The sequence below is a fragment of the Camelus dromedarius genome, chromosome 4, assembly GCF_036321535.1.
Source record: "Camelus dromedarius isolate mCamDro1 chromosome 4, mCamDro1.pat, whole genome shotgun sequence".
Classification (NCBI taxonomy): Eukaryota; Metazoa; Chordata; class Mammalia; order Artiodactyla; family Camelidae; genus Camelus; species Camelus dromedarius.
In genome coordinates, this window is record NC_087439.1 from 96732105 (window position 1) to 96750019 (window position 17915).

General features: G+C 53.3%; 1 protein-coding gene across 10 annotated transcripts in view; it reads right to left on the reverse strand.

Moving 5' to 3' along the window:
* Positions 1-17915, reverse strand: part of HDAC4 (histone deacetylase 4) — a 266392-nt gene that overhangs the window by 103382 nt on the left and 145095 nt on the right. The window contains exon 2 of one of the 10 annotated variants that reach the window (XM_031452551.2): positions 17746-17878. The exons of 8 other annotated variants lie outside the window; for them this stretch is intronic. Coding sequence is in view for 1 of the 2 variants with exons in the window: in XM_064485334.1 (XP_064341404.1) it covers position 15167 (1 nt within the window). In the remaining variant the exon portion in view is untranslated. Of the gene's footprint in view, positions 1-15166; positions 15378-17745; positions 17879-17915 lie in introns of those variants that run through there. One more of the 10 variants, XM_064485334.1, reaches the window with a different exon arrangement.

The following is a 17915-nucleotide window of genomic DNA, read 5'->3' on the forward strand; positions in this document are numbered from 1 at the left end:
GGGTCCTGGGTTGCTGGGGGAGAATGGAGGAGCCGAGACCACCCCCTCACAGCGCAGAGCCTGCATCTGCACATCCTGGACGGTCCCTGCAGGCCTGGGGTGGGGGGGCGGGTGAGCCCAGGCCTTAGAGGCAGAGGGGCCGGCGTCGGGGTGCTGGGGGTGAAAGAGATGGGGCGCTGGCCGCAGGCAGGGAAGCGCCGGGCAGGGTGGGAGGGCGCTGCAGGCCCAGAGTGGCTCAGGGGCCAGGCAGGACGGGGCTGCCTGGAAGGGGCGGGAGGGTGGAGGCTCATTCTGTCCACAACAACGTTTCTGAGGCTCCTCGAAGTCTGGAGTCATAGGGAACCGTGGAAGGAAACACCTCCCCACACAGTCCGTGTTGTTAGTCATCCCACAGGTACCGGAGTGGATGGGCCCCGGGGTGGCGGGGGCCGCAGACAAGCCCCCCGCCTGGAGTGAACAGAGAGGAGTGAACGGAGGGGGCCCGGGTGCAGGCAGGTCCTCAGCAGAGCGCATCGCTGTTCTCAGCACGATCCTCCTCTTGACTCACTGCTGGAAGGAAGACAAGTCCTGCCCTAGTCCACCCCACTGAGGCTTGTGTAAAACCTCACTCTTCTACGAAAGAAAGTCAAAAGCAAAGGGGATGAAAAGCTATCCGTTACCTACGGCAGATACACCATGACCAGCTACGCCCTTTCTTCACCTCCGAAAACGATGCTGCACTGACGGAGAGAAACGGAAACTGACACTGAACTTGCGGGGGCGAGGGACCAGGCGGGGGCTCCCCATGCCCAGTGGGCTCAGCATCGGGGAGATGGGGTGGGGGGCAGCTGGGCAGTGCCCGGGCCTGGCCCGCACCAACTATCGAGGCCGCAGCCACAATCCCCATTCAGCCCAGGCGCTGGCGGGTGCGTCAAACATGACTTATACTATTTCTGTATCAAAAACCATTTGAAATGCCATGAGTTCCCAACAGAGAAGCTGCTAGGGCTTCTGACCCAAAGCGCCCAGAAGAAACAATAAAACCTTCTCTACTTAGAGAATGCAGCATCAAAACAAAAAGCCTATGATTCTCCTGATGCTTTACGGCAGAGGAGGAAACGGCTCTATAGGCTGTGCCCCGAGAAGCATATTAGTACAATCAGACTCATGACGTCAGTAAAAGCACAAAGACTGTATTCAGAATTTCAGTAAGAAATGGCGAGCTTGGGTTGTGACTTCGAGTTCTCAATCAGAAATAGAAAGAAATCTGCCAGTCTATTTTTTTTTTAAACGAATGATCAGAGAAAAGGACACTGTAGTTTTCCATGACATGGGTTAGGTCCTCTTTATAACACCATTTCATGTCATCATATAGACGTGAAGTAAAGAGAAGGGCTATTCTTTAGAAAATGTGGCCAAAGTTTGGGGTCTGTTCGAGTAAAGAAGGGCTCATTCAAATCCAAGGGAAAAATAATAGACATTTCAGCTATGTAACCACGGTTTCCTCTCACACTGACGTTTGCCTGTGTGCGAGGGCGGAGGGAGGGAGACTGGGGGGGGAGGGGAGGGGCGGGGGGGTGAGAAACCCCTCAAAACACGGCCATCTCGATGGTGAGGTGCTGCACCCCTGGACACACACACACACACACACTGAGGTGAAGAGTGAGGAGCGACCACCTGCATGCCCAGCCCCCCTTGCCAAACAGAGCATCGTGCTCCGAGCCCCTATCACGTGCCCGCGCCCCCAACGTCTGATCTGTTAGGCACCCTGCTTTCCTTACGGTTACAGTGTCCACGAGTGAGGCCCTCAGCCTGTGTTCTGTAAGTGACAGCAGTGAGGACAGAGCAGTGCAACCAGAGGGTGACAAAGGTTCCCAGGAAAAGACAGTCTCAAGTCCAGGCTGCCTTCAGCTTCCGGGACAATTGACAAAGACAGCTTCTCCCTGGGTGAGGTCAAGAGTGACCCAGGGGACCCAAGGGCCACCCCTCCACAGCATCTGGTAGGCGTCACGTGGACCAGAGCCGCCCTGCCTTCTGCGTCTGCTCCACCTCCAGGTGTGAGCCCCACGGCGGGGGGGGGGGGGGGGCCCGCATCCCCAGGTGAGTGAGGCCGGAGGGCGGGAGAGTCCGGGCAGGCCCGCCCTCGCCTCGCACACCTGCCCCGGAAGCTGCAGAGTGAGGCGGCCCGGCACCTCCCGCTCAGCCGCCGTCCCTGCCGCCTCCCCCCTTCCTGGGAGCCCCATGCGCCTCTGTCCTAGAGCAGGTGCCGTTCCTCTGTCCCACTCTTTCTGCAGGAACTCGGGCTCCAAGTGTGTCTTGAACAAGGAGCCGTGAGAGGTCGGTTTTGTGAGTAAAGATGTCTTTATCTCCCTCTCACCGTGTCGTTACTCTGGCTGCGTACAGAATCCCCGAGCGCAGCGGCTCTGGCCCGCTGCCCCCTCGTGCCCAATGCTGCCCTTAAAGAAGCCGAAGTCCCTCTGACTCCGCGTCCCTTGCCGGAGCCCGGCCTTTCCCTCCGTCCCAATGCCCTGAGATCAGAGGCAGAGGGCTAGGGGCGGACCTTTCTTCTCCGCGGCGGGCCGCCCGGCCGCCCGGCCACCCGGTCAGTGTGGCAGCTCAGGCCCTGCAGCTGCGGGGAGGCCCCTGAATTCTCTCGAGGATGCATTCCTTTTTTCTCTTTCCCCTTCCGGAACCTCGAGTAGTTAGTTGGGTGGTAAGGCTCCTGGAACAATCCCCTGATTTTCTTTTCCATTCCCTATTTTCCTTTTCTTTGTCTTCTGCTCAACTTCACGTGAGACTGCCTTCAACGTGTGCTCTAACCTTTCCACCGGGTTTTGCATCATTTCTGGAAACGTACCCCGGAGTGAGAGGGTGAACCTAGCTGGAAGCTGGGAGCAGAGAGGGAGTCTCAGCACTGGGCTTCCGGACGGTGCGCGGAGCGGCGCCCGTCGGGACTCGAGGCTTGGCACTGCAGGTCCCCCGCCTCGCCAGCCTCTCATCCCCAGTGAGGCACCTTTCCACCCAGGGCCTGCAAGGAAGAGGCGGAGCTCCGGGTGCCAGCGGGGGTCTCTGTGCTCAGCGCTCATCGTGAACGTGCTCACCGATGCCCCAGTCCTGTTAAACTCCCCGTGTCCTCCACTGGCCGCGGTCCCCTGCCTGGGCCTCTGGATTATGTTCTCCAGAGAAGAACGCTCCAGTCAGCCCCCACTGGTTGGGGGCTCGGGTGGTCAGTCCCCTCTGAGGCCAGGAACCCCAGCTCTGGCGTTCTGAGGGCGCTCCCCCCACAGGAGGCCTGCCGACCCGGGCCTCCCTGGTCCCTGCTCCAGCTCTAGATCCGTCACGACCAACGGCCGGGCCTCCCCTATAACCGCCAGCTTGCACCAGCACCCTGCAGTTCAGTGCTCCCCATGGAAAAATAAAAACCAACTCTATTTTTCCCCAAGAGCTCCTGGGGCCGGGCAGCCACAGGCATCAGCTCCGCGAGGCTTTGGCGCGAGGCGGAGACCACGCCGGGGCAGCGCCCGCCCCGCACCAGAACAGGCCAGAGCGCGCACTCCGGCCAGACCCGGCCTGCTGAGCAGAGGTGAACACACAAAATCCCCGAAATAGTCCTCTGCAGGCTAAAAATAGAAAGCCGTCATTAACAACTGGTGTGTGTTCTTCTCCACTGTCTCTTCACCTCAGTCAGACTTCACCTCCACCCAGCACACACCGCCTCCCCAGGCTACACGTTTTCAAAGAATCGCTCTCTGGAGCAAAGTCTAGGGTCCGGCCACACACGAGGGCGTGGCCTCCCAGCCAGCGTCCTGCCCGAGGGGGCATTTCCCGCAGCTGCTCGGATCCTCCCCTGCAAGGTGCCCCCCAAGCTCCTCCGAGCTGTCTCTGCAGGTACCAGAGAGAACCCTGGCGGTGATGGGTGGGGGTGGGGGTGGTTGCCGGAAGGGTCTGCCCTCAAACGCCCTCTCCCCACCCCCACCCCGGCAAGCCACCGTGGGGGACAGCAGGGCGCGAGGTGGGGCTACTTGGGGAAACCCGCTCTGCGGCCTCCACCTCACGGCAAGGCGGTGTTTCCGAGTAAAGCTCAGGAGAGCAATTCAGGCGGGGCCCGCTGTGCTGTCAGCTCACAGGGCCCCAGTGGGCAGACCTGGTCCCTCGAACACCCAGCGGGGTGGGCGTGGGGGGCACGGTTCTCACGTGCAGAGGGGGCGGAGGGAAGAGCGTGGGCTCTGGGGCCAGTGGGAGTTCCAGTCCAGTGGGTGACCAGCGGGCTAGTGTGCAAAGTGCTGGAACAGGACTGATGCTGGCGTGTGATCTGGTGTCCACCTCGGGGCCGGGACGCAGCCTGGGGCCCGGAGCCACCTGTAACAGGGGCCGAGCAAATGCAGAGAGAAGAGCTCAGGGCATCTGACCCCGGGGACTGGCATCCAGGCGAGGTGGGCAGAGCTGAGCCCACCTCACCTCCCATGTTCCTGATCCCACTCCCCAAAAAGTGGGCCCATAAAGCACTTTTCACACTAAGAGTGACAAACACCCCAGGTGACGCTTGGTGGTCAGGGTGCGGGAGAGACTCGCAGAAGGGCGTAGCTCCCCCCTCAGCATCCGCACCTGTAAGCCCCGACGGCCGAGGTCACGGCCCCGTGTGAGGGCAGGTGCCCACAGCGCCCAGACATAGGTACCCAGAAAGCAGGCCCCTTCCTACCCACCAGCAGCTCCGGCCGCTCCGCAGACCTCAGGACAGCAAGCACTGCCCTGCAGCACCCAGCCCCTGGGCAAGCGCAGCTTCTGGGAGTACAGGTGTCCCCGAGCTCCCCATGACAGGGCGAGAAGGGAGGAGGGGAGGGGCCCCCGGCCTGGCGGCAGGTTGGGCCAGCCAGCACAGAGCGATGAGCCCTTTCCTCGCAGGCCGCAGGGCCCAGGGGACACGGAGAGACCACGACGTCACTACCTGAAGGGCGCATGCTTCACCTGCAGGTGTGGGGATGGCAGTGGTTCCCGGTGCCCTAGATGAAAACTCTCCTCTTCATGTGAACAGGCACTTCGCTGTGTAATAATCAGCTATTTTTAGCAAAATCAACTGTAGACTCACACAGCAGTAAAGGATAAAAACAGGGTTGACCGTGTTTTCAGGTCTGGAAAATTCTGTCTTGCGCTTTAAGCAGAAGTGCAGTGTCTGGTTGGAACACACAGGGTGAGGGTCCCAGGGGCAGGGCTCCCAGAAACACAAACCCACACGGCTCCTTCTGTTCTCAGGCTCAAAACCCCCTCAACTGAAACAGATGTGGGGTCCTGGAAGAAGCAAACTGGGCAGACAGTCCCGGGACCGCCTGGGCCCTGCGTGCAGGAGAGAGGCACGAACATCGGGAGGAAAAGGAAAGGCGGTGATGCCCTCCAGCTTCACCGCGAGGACCTCGGGGAGCAGCGTCGCCCGGTCCCTGCATCCCTCCAAGTCCCGGGGCGCAAAGTCGCCTCCGGCCAAGGCCACGCGGCCCGCGGCACCCCAGCCCCACACGAGGCTCCGCAAACTGGCCGCGCTGACAGCAGCACAGGGGAGGGACCCTGTGTCCTGGCAGACAGGGACCCAAACGGACTATCAGCTTCTGGGGATACGAATATAACCCGGAAAGGCTCCAGCTTTGTAGGCACCAGGGAAACGAGAGTCCACTTATCTTAATGCAGAGGGAGAAACAAACATTGGCTCCACCTGCTCAGGGACCGTGCTGATCCTGCAGCAGCTGCTTGGGAGTTTAGGCCTGATCCCTCTCCCGGCCCCACCCCGCCCTTCTGTCAAAGAAATAAAGAGCTCTTTGTAGTACAGGAGAGCATCGGGAAGAGAATAAGGCCCACGGAGCAGAATCGAGGCTCTGGTCACGTTTCAGTGACGCCCTGCTCCTCCCTGTCCTTCCCCATCACCGCACCAGGCCCCAGCCTGGCTCCCGGGCCACTTACTGCAGGGTGGGCAGTCCTGCGGCCGAGCCTCCCCTCCGCCCAGCAGGGAGGTCACGGCCTGCATGCCCGTCCCTGCTGTCGGGTTCCGGAGTCGGTGCTCCCAGCGGTGGATGTCACAGGTCAGACCTCAGAGAGGCAGCCTCACCTGGAGACAGATGCTGAGCATCTCCAGAGCCGGTGGGAGGGAGACGGAGGCACAGCCAAGCAGGGGAAACAAAACAACAGCAACAACGAATCAGGACAACCGCAGAGTGGAGCTGCAGACACAACAGACAGTCCAGCCACCGGCGCACCGGTGAGGCTGCCCGTGGAAACTGCCAGGAAGCAGCCGTCCAGCTGGGGTGCGATGCACAGCCCCTGTCAAGCTGGGGCCGCGTGCGTAGGGAGACTGGCCCTCGGGCGCGAACGCAGGACACGCACAGCCGTGCGGCCCGCTGAGAGCCAAGACGGCGTGGAAGCTCACCGGCCGGCCTTCAGTCAAGGGAGAGGCCCACGGGAGGCCTGAGAGGCGGGGAGGCAAGGTGAGCCCAACACGCGGGGAGGAGGCAGGACACCTGACTCGCGGAGCTGAACCGAGACGCGGTGAGCGCTCTGGGCCGGAGCCAGCGGGGTTGGCCGGACGAGGGCTCCGCACGCCCCGGCACACCCAGTCCCGGGCCGCACCCGCTGGGGACAGAGGGGAGACAGGGCGTCCACAGCGGGGGCGTCGGGCGGGCGGAGCCGGCGAGAGCAACAGGAAGAATTTTAAGGAGAAAAAGAAGACGTGGCTGCTGAGCTCCCAGCCATTGACAAGTAGCTAGAACGGAGAGATGATGAAAACAGAAGATGTAATATAACTTGAAAGGTCCTGCTTGTGCTATACTCAGAAGAAAACTGATCACCTTAAACTATCGTTTGTGACAATAATGAGCTTACAGGTTTATAAGCTTGATCGATGTATCTCTGCGAAACTAGAAAGCACACCCTTAGAGCAAGTCCAGGAGAACAGATGGAAGGAGACAACACACACACACACACACACACACCGAGAAGCACTCATGAGCCACACACAGCAGCGCAGTCAGAAATCGGTTCTTTGAAAAGACCAATACAATGGACAAATTTCTGAGAAGAATAATTTAGAAAATGAGAGAAAGGCACAAACTTAAAACATTAGGAACTGGAAAAGTTGCAAAACTTTAGCCGTGACAGAAACTGAAAATAAAACAAAATACAATGAACAGTTTTAGGCCAATCGATTCTAAAACCTCCGTAAAATGATACATTTGTAGAACAATGTAACTTTCCCAAGTTGAGAAAAAATAGAAAACAGAGTAACCCTATAACCATAAACTAAATTGAATCGATGCTTTAAAATTTATCCACAAAGAGCGTATTAGAGACAGTATGAGCAAACTTTCAACTAACTGATCATTCAATTTTGAACAAAACTTTAAAGAGAATAGAAAAATAAAGAACACTCCTGGCTCTTCACAGGTGTCTAGTATAAAACCTTGTTACAAAAGCCAAAGACAGTATAAAAAAGAAAAATAAATACAGCCACAAAATTCCCAAATCAATTATTAGCAAGCTTAATCCAGTAATCTATAAAAAGGACAACAGACCAAAATAAGTGGGATTTTAAAGTGAGAAATGCAATGGCTGTATAGAACAGCTACAAATGTAACTCACTGTGTTAATAACGATCATCCTAATGACGGAAATAAGCATATTATAAAATCCAGTGACTAGTCATCACGCGAGCTCTGAGCCAACTAGGAATGAAAGAGAATTTCTTTAACCTGAAAAGTGGTGTCTCTAATTAAAAAAACCACAGTAAACATTGCTTTTAACGGTGAACCATGAACAAGACAAGATTCCAGCCAACAGCACCCAGAGGAGCTAGCTGACGGGGTCACAATACAAGCAGAAAGGCAAGAAACAAAGCCACCACGCTTCTCAGACTCTGCGCCTGCCCGTATAGAACTCCTCCCCGCTAAAAAGAAAGGAATTACAGAGAAGCTAATAGATCTAATGAGGGCCTTTAACAAGGTGCTGGGTGAGGTCAACATAAAAAAACAGCATTTCCACAACAACGCGACCAGTAGAGAAACTAACGTTTAGAAGAATATAAGGTTCTAAGAATTATATCTAATAAAAGACAGGAGAGACATTTATGGATGAAAATGGAAAAGACTGCTGATGTTCTAAATGGCTGAAACAAATGGAGAGAGAGACCTTCAAGGCCAAGAAGACTTACCGTCATCATAAAGGCGGCAGTTCTCTCCAGACTGATCTACGGCATGAACGCCGAGTACTTCGTGACCTGGACAAGGTGCTTCTCAAACAACACAGAGGAACAAACCCAAAGCAGTCAGGGCCATGACACAGGTGGTAATGGGTCCCCCACAGGTAACTCTGGAGAAGACGGAGCACTCTACGTTTCTGTCTATGGAAGGACGATGGAATTCATCCCTGTCCACTCTGTAGACCAAAACTAATTCCATGTGGATTAAGATTCAAATGTGAAAGGCAAATTTTTAAAACTTTCAGAGGGCACTTTGGAAAACATCCTCATGACCTCGGAAAGAAAACTCAAGACGCAAAAAAGTGCTGACCACCAGCACCAGGACTACACCGACACCAGGAGCTGCTGCCCCTGGGACACCACTGCACCGTGGAAGGCTGAGCTCTGAAGAAGATGGTCAACGGAACATAAAGAGGAAGCACTTGACAAAGGACTTGGAGCTATGCTGGATCGGTAAATCAGCATAAAAAAGACCAGAGGAAGTGGCAAAACACATGAATAGGCTTTTCACAGAAGAAGGACCCTTAATGGTTGGAAAAAACAAACAAACAAACAAAAAACAAAACAGGCTAAAATGCAAGACCACATTAGTAATCAAGAAAAGGCAATCAGACCACCCGGAGATGACAGCTTTCCATCCACCCCATTCTCAAGTTACTAGGTGTTGGAGAGGCTCCGGGTGAGGACGGACCTTCCAGAAAATCAGCGCTTTCTCTTATAAAGCTGAACCTTGGCTCTGTGACCCAGCGATTCCACTCCTAGGTCTACCCATGCTTGAGAAACCCCTGCACCTGTGCACACAGAGGTACGTGCAAGAACTGTCATCACGGCAGCCACAGCCGCCAGCAGGTCCACCGTGGGGCAGGAAGGGTGTGGCTGTATTTAGCACTGACAACGAATGGCACCCCAGCCATACAGAATGATGTGAATGAGTCTGAGAAACAGCACTGAGTTAAAAAAAAAAAAAAAAAAAAAAAGAAAGGGCAAGCTGCAGAAGACGCCACTGCAAAAAAGCTCCAGAAAGTAAAACTAAACAGGGTGCTGTTTAAGAAGCCAGACATATACGACAAAAGTAGTTTTTAAAAGAACTTAAGCCAAAGAAATAAACTCAACTGCATTCCAAAATAAGTTAAAAAATAAAAGAAAGCAAGTCAATGACAAACACAGAACTGAGAAAAGGGCTGATGTCAACAGTGAGTGACTGGCTGCAACCCCGGCATCCGTTGCTAGGCGGTGAGGGAGCGGTGTGGCGGGCGCCCTGGGGGAGGCGAGCCCGGTGGAAATCAGCCCAGGGAACCATCTCTGCCCACTTTTCACCACACGTGACATCAAGGACTGAAGGGCAGCCCACAAGTCTTCCTTCCTGACTTCTCAGGAACAGTGTGTCCAACGTGCACCTTCACACAGTGGTCAGCACGGGAGCGGTACCTGGACCGAGGCTGGGGTGGGGGGGCTAGAACCTCCCGGTGGAAACCGACCCTCACCCCAGGCACGTGGGAAGGGTGCACCAGACAAGGCAGCACTCCTTTAGTGCCTGAGTGTTGCACTGCCCCCGTCACAGAACCTCCGAGTCACACTCCACACACACTTCTGTACTGAAGTATATCCTCAAAAGAGGGAAGGCGTTGGCTGTTAAGTTCTACTTATGTTGCTTGACCGGTAAGATGAAGAATTCCCAAATGCCACATGGCCGGGAACTGGAAGCATGACTGTGCGATGAAATCATCTAACTTTAATCACCTAAAACCACTTGCTCACCAAAAACAAAACAAAACAAAACAAAACAAAACAAAACCTTATTTATTTATTTATTCAGCAGTGAAGGAAAGCACAGTGTTTACTATAAGGCACCAGCACAAGGAGAACGGGCGGCTTGCGCTCAAAAAGCCTGAACTCCACAAAAAAATTCATTTCAATTCCACTTTAATCTGACCTATCCAAAATTAATTTTAGATGACAATTCTTGACAAGGAAATAGATTATCTTATTTAATGGTATAAACATGGAATTGGTGCCCTCGCAGTACAAAATCACTAAGCAATATAAAACCCAGAAAGCTGGGAACAGTTAAAGAATGCTCTCCCCAAACCCCATCACCAGGAAGATGACAACCACTGAGTTCCTGCAGCAGGGAAGGGCCTGGCCGACCAGGCGCCTCCGAGGCTGGGGGTGCCTTCGGTCTCTGAAGGGCATTCCTTAATTATTCCCAGCTTTCTGGATTTTCTATTGCTTAGTCCCTGACCACCACACCCGTCCACCCCCACGTGCAGGGGCACTGTCCCTCGCCACCCCCCAGAGAAGCTCCACGCTGAGGCCAGGAGCTGGGTGCCAGCCCAAAACAGGGGCAGTGGAAGCTGATACACCAAGGACTGCAGTGTGGGGAACAGGTGTGTCCCCGGGAAGGAGTTGAGAGGGTGCCCCAGTAAAGCGTCTGGCCGAGAGAAAGGACAACAGGTCCTGGCATGTGGGACACTAGGAAGTGACCAGGCCCCAGCCCCTCACCCGGCCAGAGAGACAATCAGTCAATATGCCCGCCCAGCTTGTTGGAGACTCACTCAGATCTGGTCATTTAGGAAAACCTCTAACATGAGAACAGGACAGCAAACCACAACAGAGGCTGCCAGCACAGCCTTCACTTGTTTGCTGTCTGCTGCCCCTCGCTCACCCCCAAAAACGCAAGGGTGTTTACGTGGCTCTCCATGGTCCCCCGGGAACCCAGAACAGCACCGGGAAGAGGGGGCCGATATAGACGCTGCAGGAGAGAGGGGAGGAGGGCGAGGACGAGGACGAGGGAGGGCTTGGCACCGCTCACCAGCCCCATAACCATCAGGACTGCCTGCAAAGCTGGGGCCACCGCAGCACAGACAGATGCCATCACTTGGCTGAGGTGCTGCAGACCTGGCTGAATGTGGGACACAAAAGAAAGAGGACGCGGGGTGATGGGGGCTTCTGAAGATGGAGGAACCACTGAGTCCAGGCGAAGGCATGGGGGAAGCAGGTTTTCGGGGGAAGATGAAGAGTCTGGTTCCAGACACATCCAGTCTTGAGGCCTGTTAACACCCAGGTGGGGATCCAGAACTCACAGCTGGCCCTGGGATCGGCTGGAGCTGGACATCTGAATGGCAGCTGCGTCAGGATGGTCCTCTGACCTAGGATGGGATGGAACCAGTGGGATCAACAAGAATGAGCAACGAATCAACAAGAATGAGGAGCCACCAGACGATGAGCCTGTGTGCCCAACACTGAGACACAGGACAGATGAAAACCTGTCCAGGGGCCTGATGACAAGTGGCTGGGGCAGTGGGCAGGTACCGGGACTGTCTGATCTCGGGACAAGGAGCTTCTAGAAGAGGGTGGTCTGTTGGGTCAATGCTGGTGAGAAGCCACCAAGATGACAACTGGGACATGGCAGTGGGACTTTTGGCAATAAGGGGACTTACTGGTGACATGAAAATAGAGACTGCTGGTAACCAGGGAAAGCTGGCTACCTGTAAGATGCTGTGGACCGACCAGGAGGGGGACACCAGCTCATCTCACCAGGAAACAAGTGGTGGACAGTGTTGAACACCAACGTCAACCTCATGGAGTCTGGAGAGGGTGAGGGCTCAAGGTGGGTGGCGAGCAGGGAGCAGAGAGAGGAAGTGCCAGCCACCTGGACCCACTCTTCTGTCTCTGCATCAGTAACACCGAACGGGGTGGGGGTGTAGCTCAGGGGTAGAGCGCGTGCTTAGCATGCACGAGGTCCTGGGGTCAACCCCAGCACCACCATTAAGTAAGTAAATGAATAAACCTAAGTACCTTCCTCCAAAACAAAATGAAAATAAACAGCACTGAGGGCAGGGACACCAGGAGGCACCCCCGCAGCAACTGCCAGCGCTCTCTCCAGGTCTCCTTGCCCCTGTCCCACCAACCAGCAGAACGAGAACAAGAGCCCCAGACCAGCCCGGCCACCCCCGGCAGCCGGAGCACCGGCTGGCCGGCCGGCGGTCAGAGTCCGCAGCCCTCGGGTCATCAGACGTCACTGTGAATAAATAAGAGTGGGGCAGCCTCTCTGGGAAGCGGTCTGGGGACACGCACGGAAATCCCTCAATAAATATTTGTACCTTTGACTCCACTCATAAAAGTGATAATAATTCCATATCACACACCTGGTTTATTTTAAATACACAACTCTAACTGTTTAAAAGGTCAAATACATAAACTCTGAAGTACATACATAAATGTATGCTTACCCTCTGTATAGTGTGCACACCTCAGTTAGCACCGTAATGTGCACAGTATCACCCTGGCAATCCTGCCAACATTTTCCATCTCACTGAAGGCAAAAATAGACATATATGTTGAGACACACACACACATACATACATATGTAACATTTATAGTGGAAATTCCATTCAAGAACAAAAATGGAATGTTCTCATTTATTTTCCTAGAGGAAGAAAGAAAAAGGAAAGTTGGAAAGTTTCCCACACACAAGGGCTCTGGAGGACGGGGTTTTAACCCCATGGCCCTGAGAACATGAGGACACTTTTGTCTGCCGGGCACTCACCTGTGCTTGCCGCGGGCGCCCGGATGCGGTGCCCTAACGGCCACCCTGGCCGTGCCCGAGCCCCCGAGGGGTCAGCCCGTCCCAGGAGGGCAGGCTTGCCTACTCTGGTTTTTAAATCTTGTGCTGGGCTGAACATTCATGCTGTGAGCATGTGGCAGCTTCCCTCTGCGCGCAGTGTCCTTTAGGAGACACAGAGTCCGCAGGTCTCCCTCCGGGGTGATGTGTCCCAGCGTGCCACCGTCTTCGTCCTGCCCTCAAACACAGTCCCCTCGGGATGACCTGCTCCGACCGGGACCCAGGTGAGAAAGGGCTGCATCACAGTGGCCCCCGCCCCAGGAGGAGGCTGCCTGGAGGGCCCCGGCCGTGACCGTCCCCCCCTGGGGGCCCAGCACTTGGACAGCACTGCCCCGGAGAGAAGCGACATCTCCTGATGTCGGCACCGCCCGTAGGAAGGCGGCCACCCTGCCCTCCACCTGCCTCGCTCGGCGTCCCCTCGGCAGGTGCAGAACCACACGTGAAGGAACTGGGCACCCAGATCTTCAACAGTTTCTAAACGCCACAGTCCCTGGTTTGGCAGAAGACAAGTAAGCAGCAAGAGATGTACTTCAACAAGGATTTGGTTTCATGTCACGTTCCCTCCTCCCATCATCTAATCCCCGAGGGTGGCTCACTGAACCCTCTCCTTGTAAACACAGAACCCCCTCGGCCACCCTGAGGACTTGGGGGCAACCACCAGACATTCTACGACCCCAAGGCCACAGCAGAGACCAGGTGTGTCCTCAGCCAAGGTCACCGGCCTCAGAGCAGGGGACAGAACGTGCCTGTGCGGGGGCCCTGGTGGCAGAGCCAAGCCCAGCGCCAGCAGGTGGAGGGCCTCCAGGAGGCGGCAGCATCATTCGGAAGAGCGAGGGATCCTGTACTCCCTTCAGTGAGGACCAAACCGATGGGAGCTTTATGCCTTATTTTTAGACACCTTCAAGTTAACCTAAAACTCCTTGCATCTGAAAAGGAAAGTAATAGAACAAACCAAGATGTGGGGGGAAAACTTACTGTATTCATTTTCTTGCTTTTCCTAGTGATACACCAGCAGCATTTTAAGGTTAATAAGTCAGTAAATGGAGGATGGTAAGTATACGATTTATATGCTATAAAGAGAATCCCCAGAACTAAAAACAACACTGTAACTGACAAAATCAGAAAGTGAAAACGAGAAAAGAGGCCGGAGAAATGACAGCGTGCTGACAGCAATCCAGTCTCTCATGGGGTGTCCACAAACGCTGCCTACACCTGCCAGAGCAAGAAGCAGTCGTTTAGCTAAGTACACGCGCTTTTAAGTGGTCCCGTGATGAGGTCTGGAGAGAGGACACAGCCTTCCGAGTGACCAGGACAACACACCTTCTCACACGGACTCAAAGAAAAGGCCAGAAAGTCCACGAATGAGAAGCAAAGCCAGAAGCTTTCAGCACAGAAACCAGGACATGAAAACTGGATGAAAAGCGTAGAAATAAGTAGATCCGTTGTGTCGCTGAATGCAAACGGCATCTACTCGCACAAAAATGGTCAGATTCGGTGAAAAAAAAAAAACTAAACAATGTGTCGTCCACATAGACAACGCCCAGGACACAACGGGCTAATAGCAACTGGAAGAAATCTGAGGTCAGAAGATCAGCATCACAAAGATTAAACCTAAACAAATGCCAGACACTGATAAGGCCCATTTCACGTGTGCGTCAGGTTCACAGTTTACCACAAGACAAGAGTGTCCTGGAGATGCGCACCTTCTGGCAAAAGACAGAACACAGAGAACGCAGAAGAACCGACCAGAGAGGCGGAGCTGGCGGAGGTGCGAACTTGCTGTGGCACGCTTGTGACGCACACTTGTGCAGGCTGTGAACAATATGACCGACACTTCAGCTGAGCCGTGCTGCAAACGCTGCACAGCCAAAGAATCGGTGCCTTCCTTTTCAAACCTCCACCAAACAGTGGCAGAACATCAATGCCACATCGACACAGAAAACGTCCTGGTACACACACACACATACAACACATGGGCCGTAACCCCTGCGACAGAATTGGAAATTAATAAAACAAGAAGAAAAGCAAAAATCCAACCATAGGAAAACTGAACACTCTTCTCTTAAATACTCCAAATCCAAAATGAAAATGGAGAAAATTTATAAAGATAAGGAACACCTCACATATCGAAAATTTCAGGAACTGGTGAAGTTGAGCTCAGAGTGTAATTCATAGTCTTACGCACTGAAGTAATTAAAAAAAGGAACCAAAACAAAGAAATTAAGCATTGGACTCAAAGAGTCAGAAAAAAAACTCCTAAGTTAAATCATACGTTGCTCAAGAGAAAAGAGGAAGAGGATAGTAAAGAGGAAAGAAATTGAAGGACTTACTGATTCAGGAAATAGAAAATCAGTAGGACTGATAAAACCCGCAACGTGGACAGAGCCTGCCTGTGCCCGTTAGGGGGAGGGCAAAATCGCGGGGGTGACAGTTGAAGGCGGCTTTCAGGAACCAGCCTGCAGCAGTAAGAACAAACCGAAACAACCGTTTCATCGTAAAAACCCTCACAGACACACAACGTCAGCGAGGAGCCTTGTGACACCCGTGGGTCCAGCTTGAATGACTGGCAACGCAGTTTCACGTCTTAACATCCATTTTTTTTTATTTGAGAACAAAATGTCTCAACTTTAAACTGATAAAAGATGGAAAAGAATGAGTCATTTTTTAAAAAAGCAGTTTTTTTCAGTGACATTATGAAGTGAAAAACTAAGCATCGATTCCGGGAAGCGGCGCGGCAGCCCGGAGCGGTCCCCGCCGCCGCCCTGGCCCCCGCCCAGCTGCGCCGCGGCGCGTGCGGAGCGCGGGGTCAGGGAAGCCTCAGAACTGCTATTTCCACGCAGGCTGACACTGAAAGGGCTGCCCCCAAATCTCATTTTCAGCCAAACTCGTCCTTGGTGGAGGGCTGCCTGCCCCACCCGCCCACCTGGGTTCTCTCTTCTGGTGCACGTGTTTTCCCCAAAGATCCTATTAAAGGACAAACTGAAACTACTGAAGCTTTAGGACGAACTTCCAAGAGGCAAAATTTTCCTTAACGGACAGCTGCAAGGGCTTTCTCTTCAGAGTGATGCCCTGTGTCAGCAATGCAGAAGCATTCCCAGTCCGACTCTCCCGAAAATAAAATGACTTAAATGCCACCGTGGCTGTACTGGGGCAGCCCTCCGAAACCCCTCCGATCCGGGCGGTTCCAGAGGACGCCACCGGCCACGTGGATTCTGGGTCGGAAGCACAGCCAGCATCTCCCTGCAGTTGTCCTGGCCTTCCCGAAGCTGGGGATGCTATTGCCGTGGAATCCAGTGCACGTAAACCCCTATGCACTGGCCCCCCGGCCAGGGTTCTGTCTGCAGGCGGCAAAACCGTCTGCCCTCCTGTGCTCTGTGACTTTGCGATGAAGCCAGTGTTGGCTCCCCTTCCCCGCTCCCTGTTTCAGAACTCTCCTTAAAGCGCTTCAGAAAATCCTTTGAATGTTTCTAATTTGCTCGGGATCCCCCAAGAAGAAAAACTGTCTTCTGGAAATATTTGCAAGCTCAAATTGAGCAAGAGCTGTAAATACAAACCTGGCAGGCAGTTGGGAACTTGGCTTCCAAGAAGTGCACAAATCTGCTTCCGGGAAACTATAAATAGAAGCAGGCCTGCCCAGTGCAAACAACAGTGAGACGTGCTCTAAGTTCTCACATGGAAAGGCAGCCACCAAAGGCGAACGTGACCTCCAGGAAGAGCGCTCGACAGAGCAACCCATCCAAGACTCTGCTGTCATCATCTCACCAACAGGTGTCATAATGTTACAAACAGGATAAGAACTCTAAGATTATACAGTTACAATGCAAAGGCAATGGAGCAGAAACGACGACAAAACCGCCAAAGGTTGATCGCTGAGCACTTATTAAAAGAGCCTCTCTTAGATTCCTCAAAACACTAGACTCACCATGTGACCCAGCAGTCCCTCTCCTGGGAATATATCTGGAGGAAACTGTAATTCAGAAAGTCACCTGCACCGCAGCGTCCACAGGAGCACTACTTATAATACGAGACATGGAAGCAGTCTAAACGCCCATCGACAGAGGACTGGATAAAGAAGTTGTGGCATATTTATGTAATGGAATACTACTCAGCTATAAAAAATAATAAAATAATGCCATTTGCTGCAACATGGATGGACCTGGAGATCATCATTCTACGTGAAGTAAGCCAGACAGAGAAAGACAAATACCATATGATATCACTTACATGTGGAATCTAAAAAATTGAGACAAATGAACTTATTTACAAAACAGAAAGAGACTCTCAGACACAGAAAATAAATTTCTGGTTACTAGGGGGAAAGTGGGGAGGGAGGGATAAATTAGGAGTTTGGAATTAACAGATATACACTACTATGTATGAAATAGGTAAACAACCAGGATCTACTGTACAGCACAGGGAACTGTGTTCAATTTCTTGTAATAACCTATAATTTTCAGAAAAGAATTTGAAAAAATACATGTGTATGTAAGTATCTGTACAACTGAATCGCTTTGCTGCACACCTGAAACTAACACTGTAAATCAACTACATGTCAATGCAAAATAAAGTTTAAAAATAATATTAATAAACTTTGAAGAACCCTAAAAAATAAAAAAGAATAGAAGTGCCTCCCTTGTATTATCTCCTTTACTCCCTGCAGCCCCACACTGTGGCCCCAGGGTGACAGGCCACACAGAGGGGGACCCCAGACTGTAGAGTTCTCGGCGGATCAGCAGGATGACACCTGGACTCAAATCCAGCCGCACCTCCTGGAGCCCCTGGTGCCCTCACAGCCCCGCCGCCCTCACCCAAGCAGCAACCACTGGTTATGCTCTGAAAGCCATTCTGAGTGCCCTACACCCAGTGGATAAAAACACTTCATCTGAAAATTAAAAACAGTTGCACGAACCTGCTCTGCGTTTCAGTCTTTGCCATTTCAGTTACACGAGGTCAAGTTTACGTAACAGAAGAAGAACGCATTTCAGAGCTTCCTTCTCGGCAACCTCCAAACGTTTGGCTCTGTATCTCACCCAACAGCGGGGCTGCAGTAGGAACCGGTGTTACTTAAGAGTAACAGTT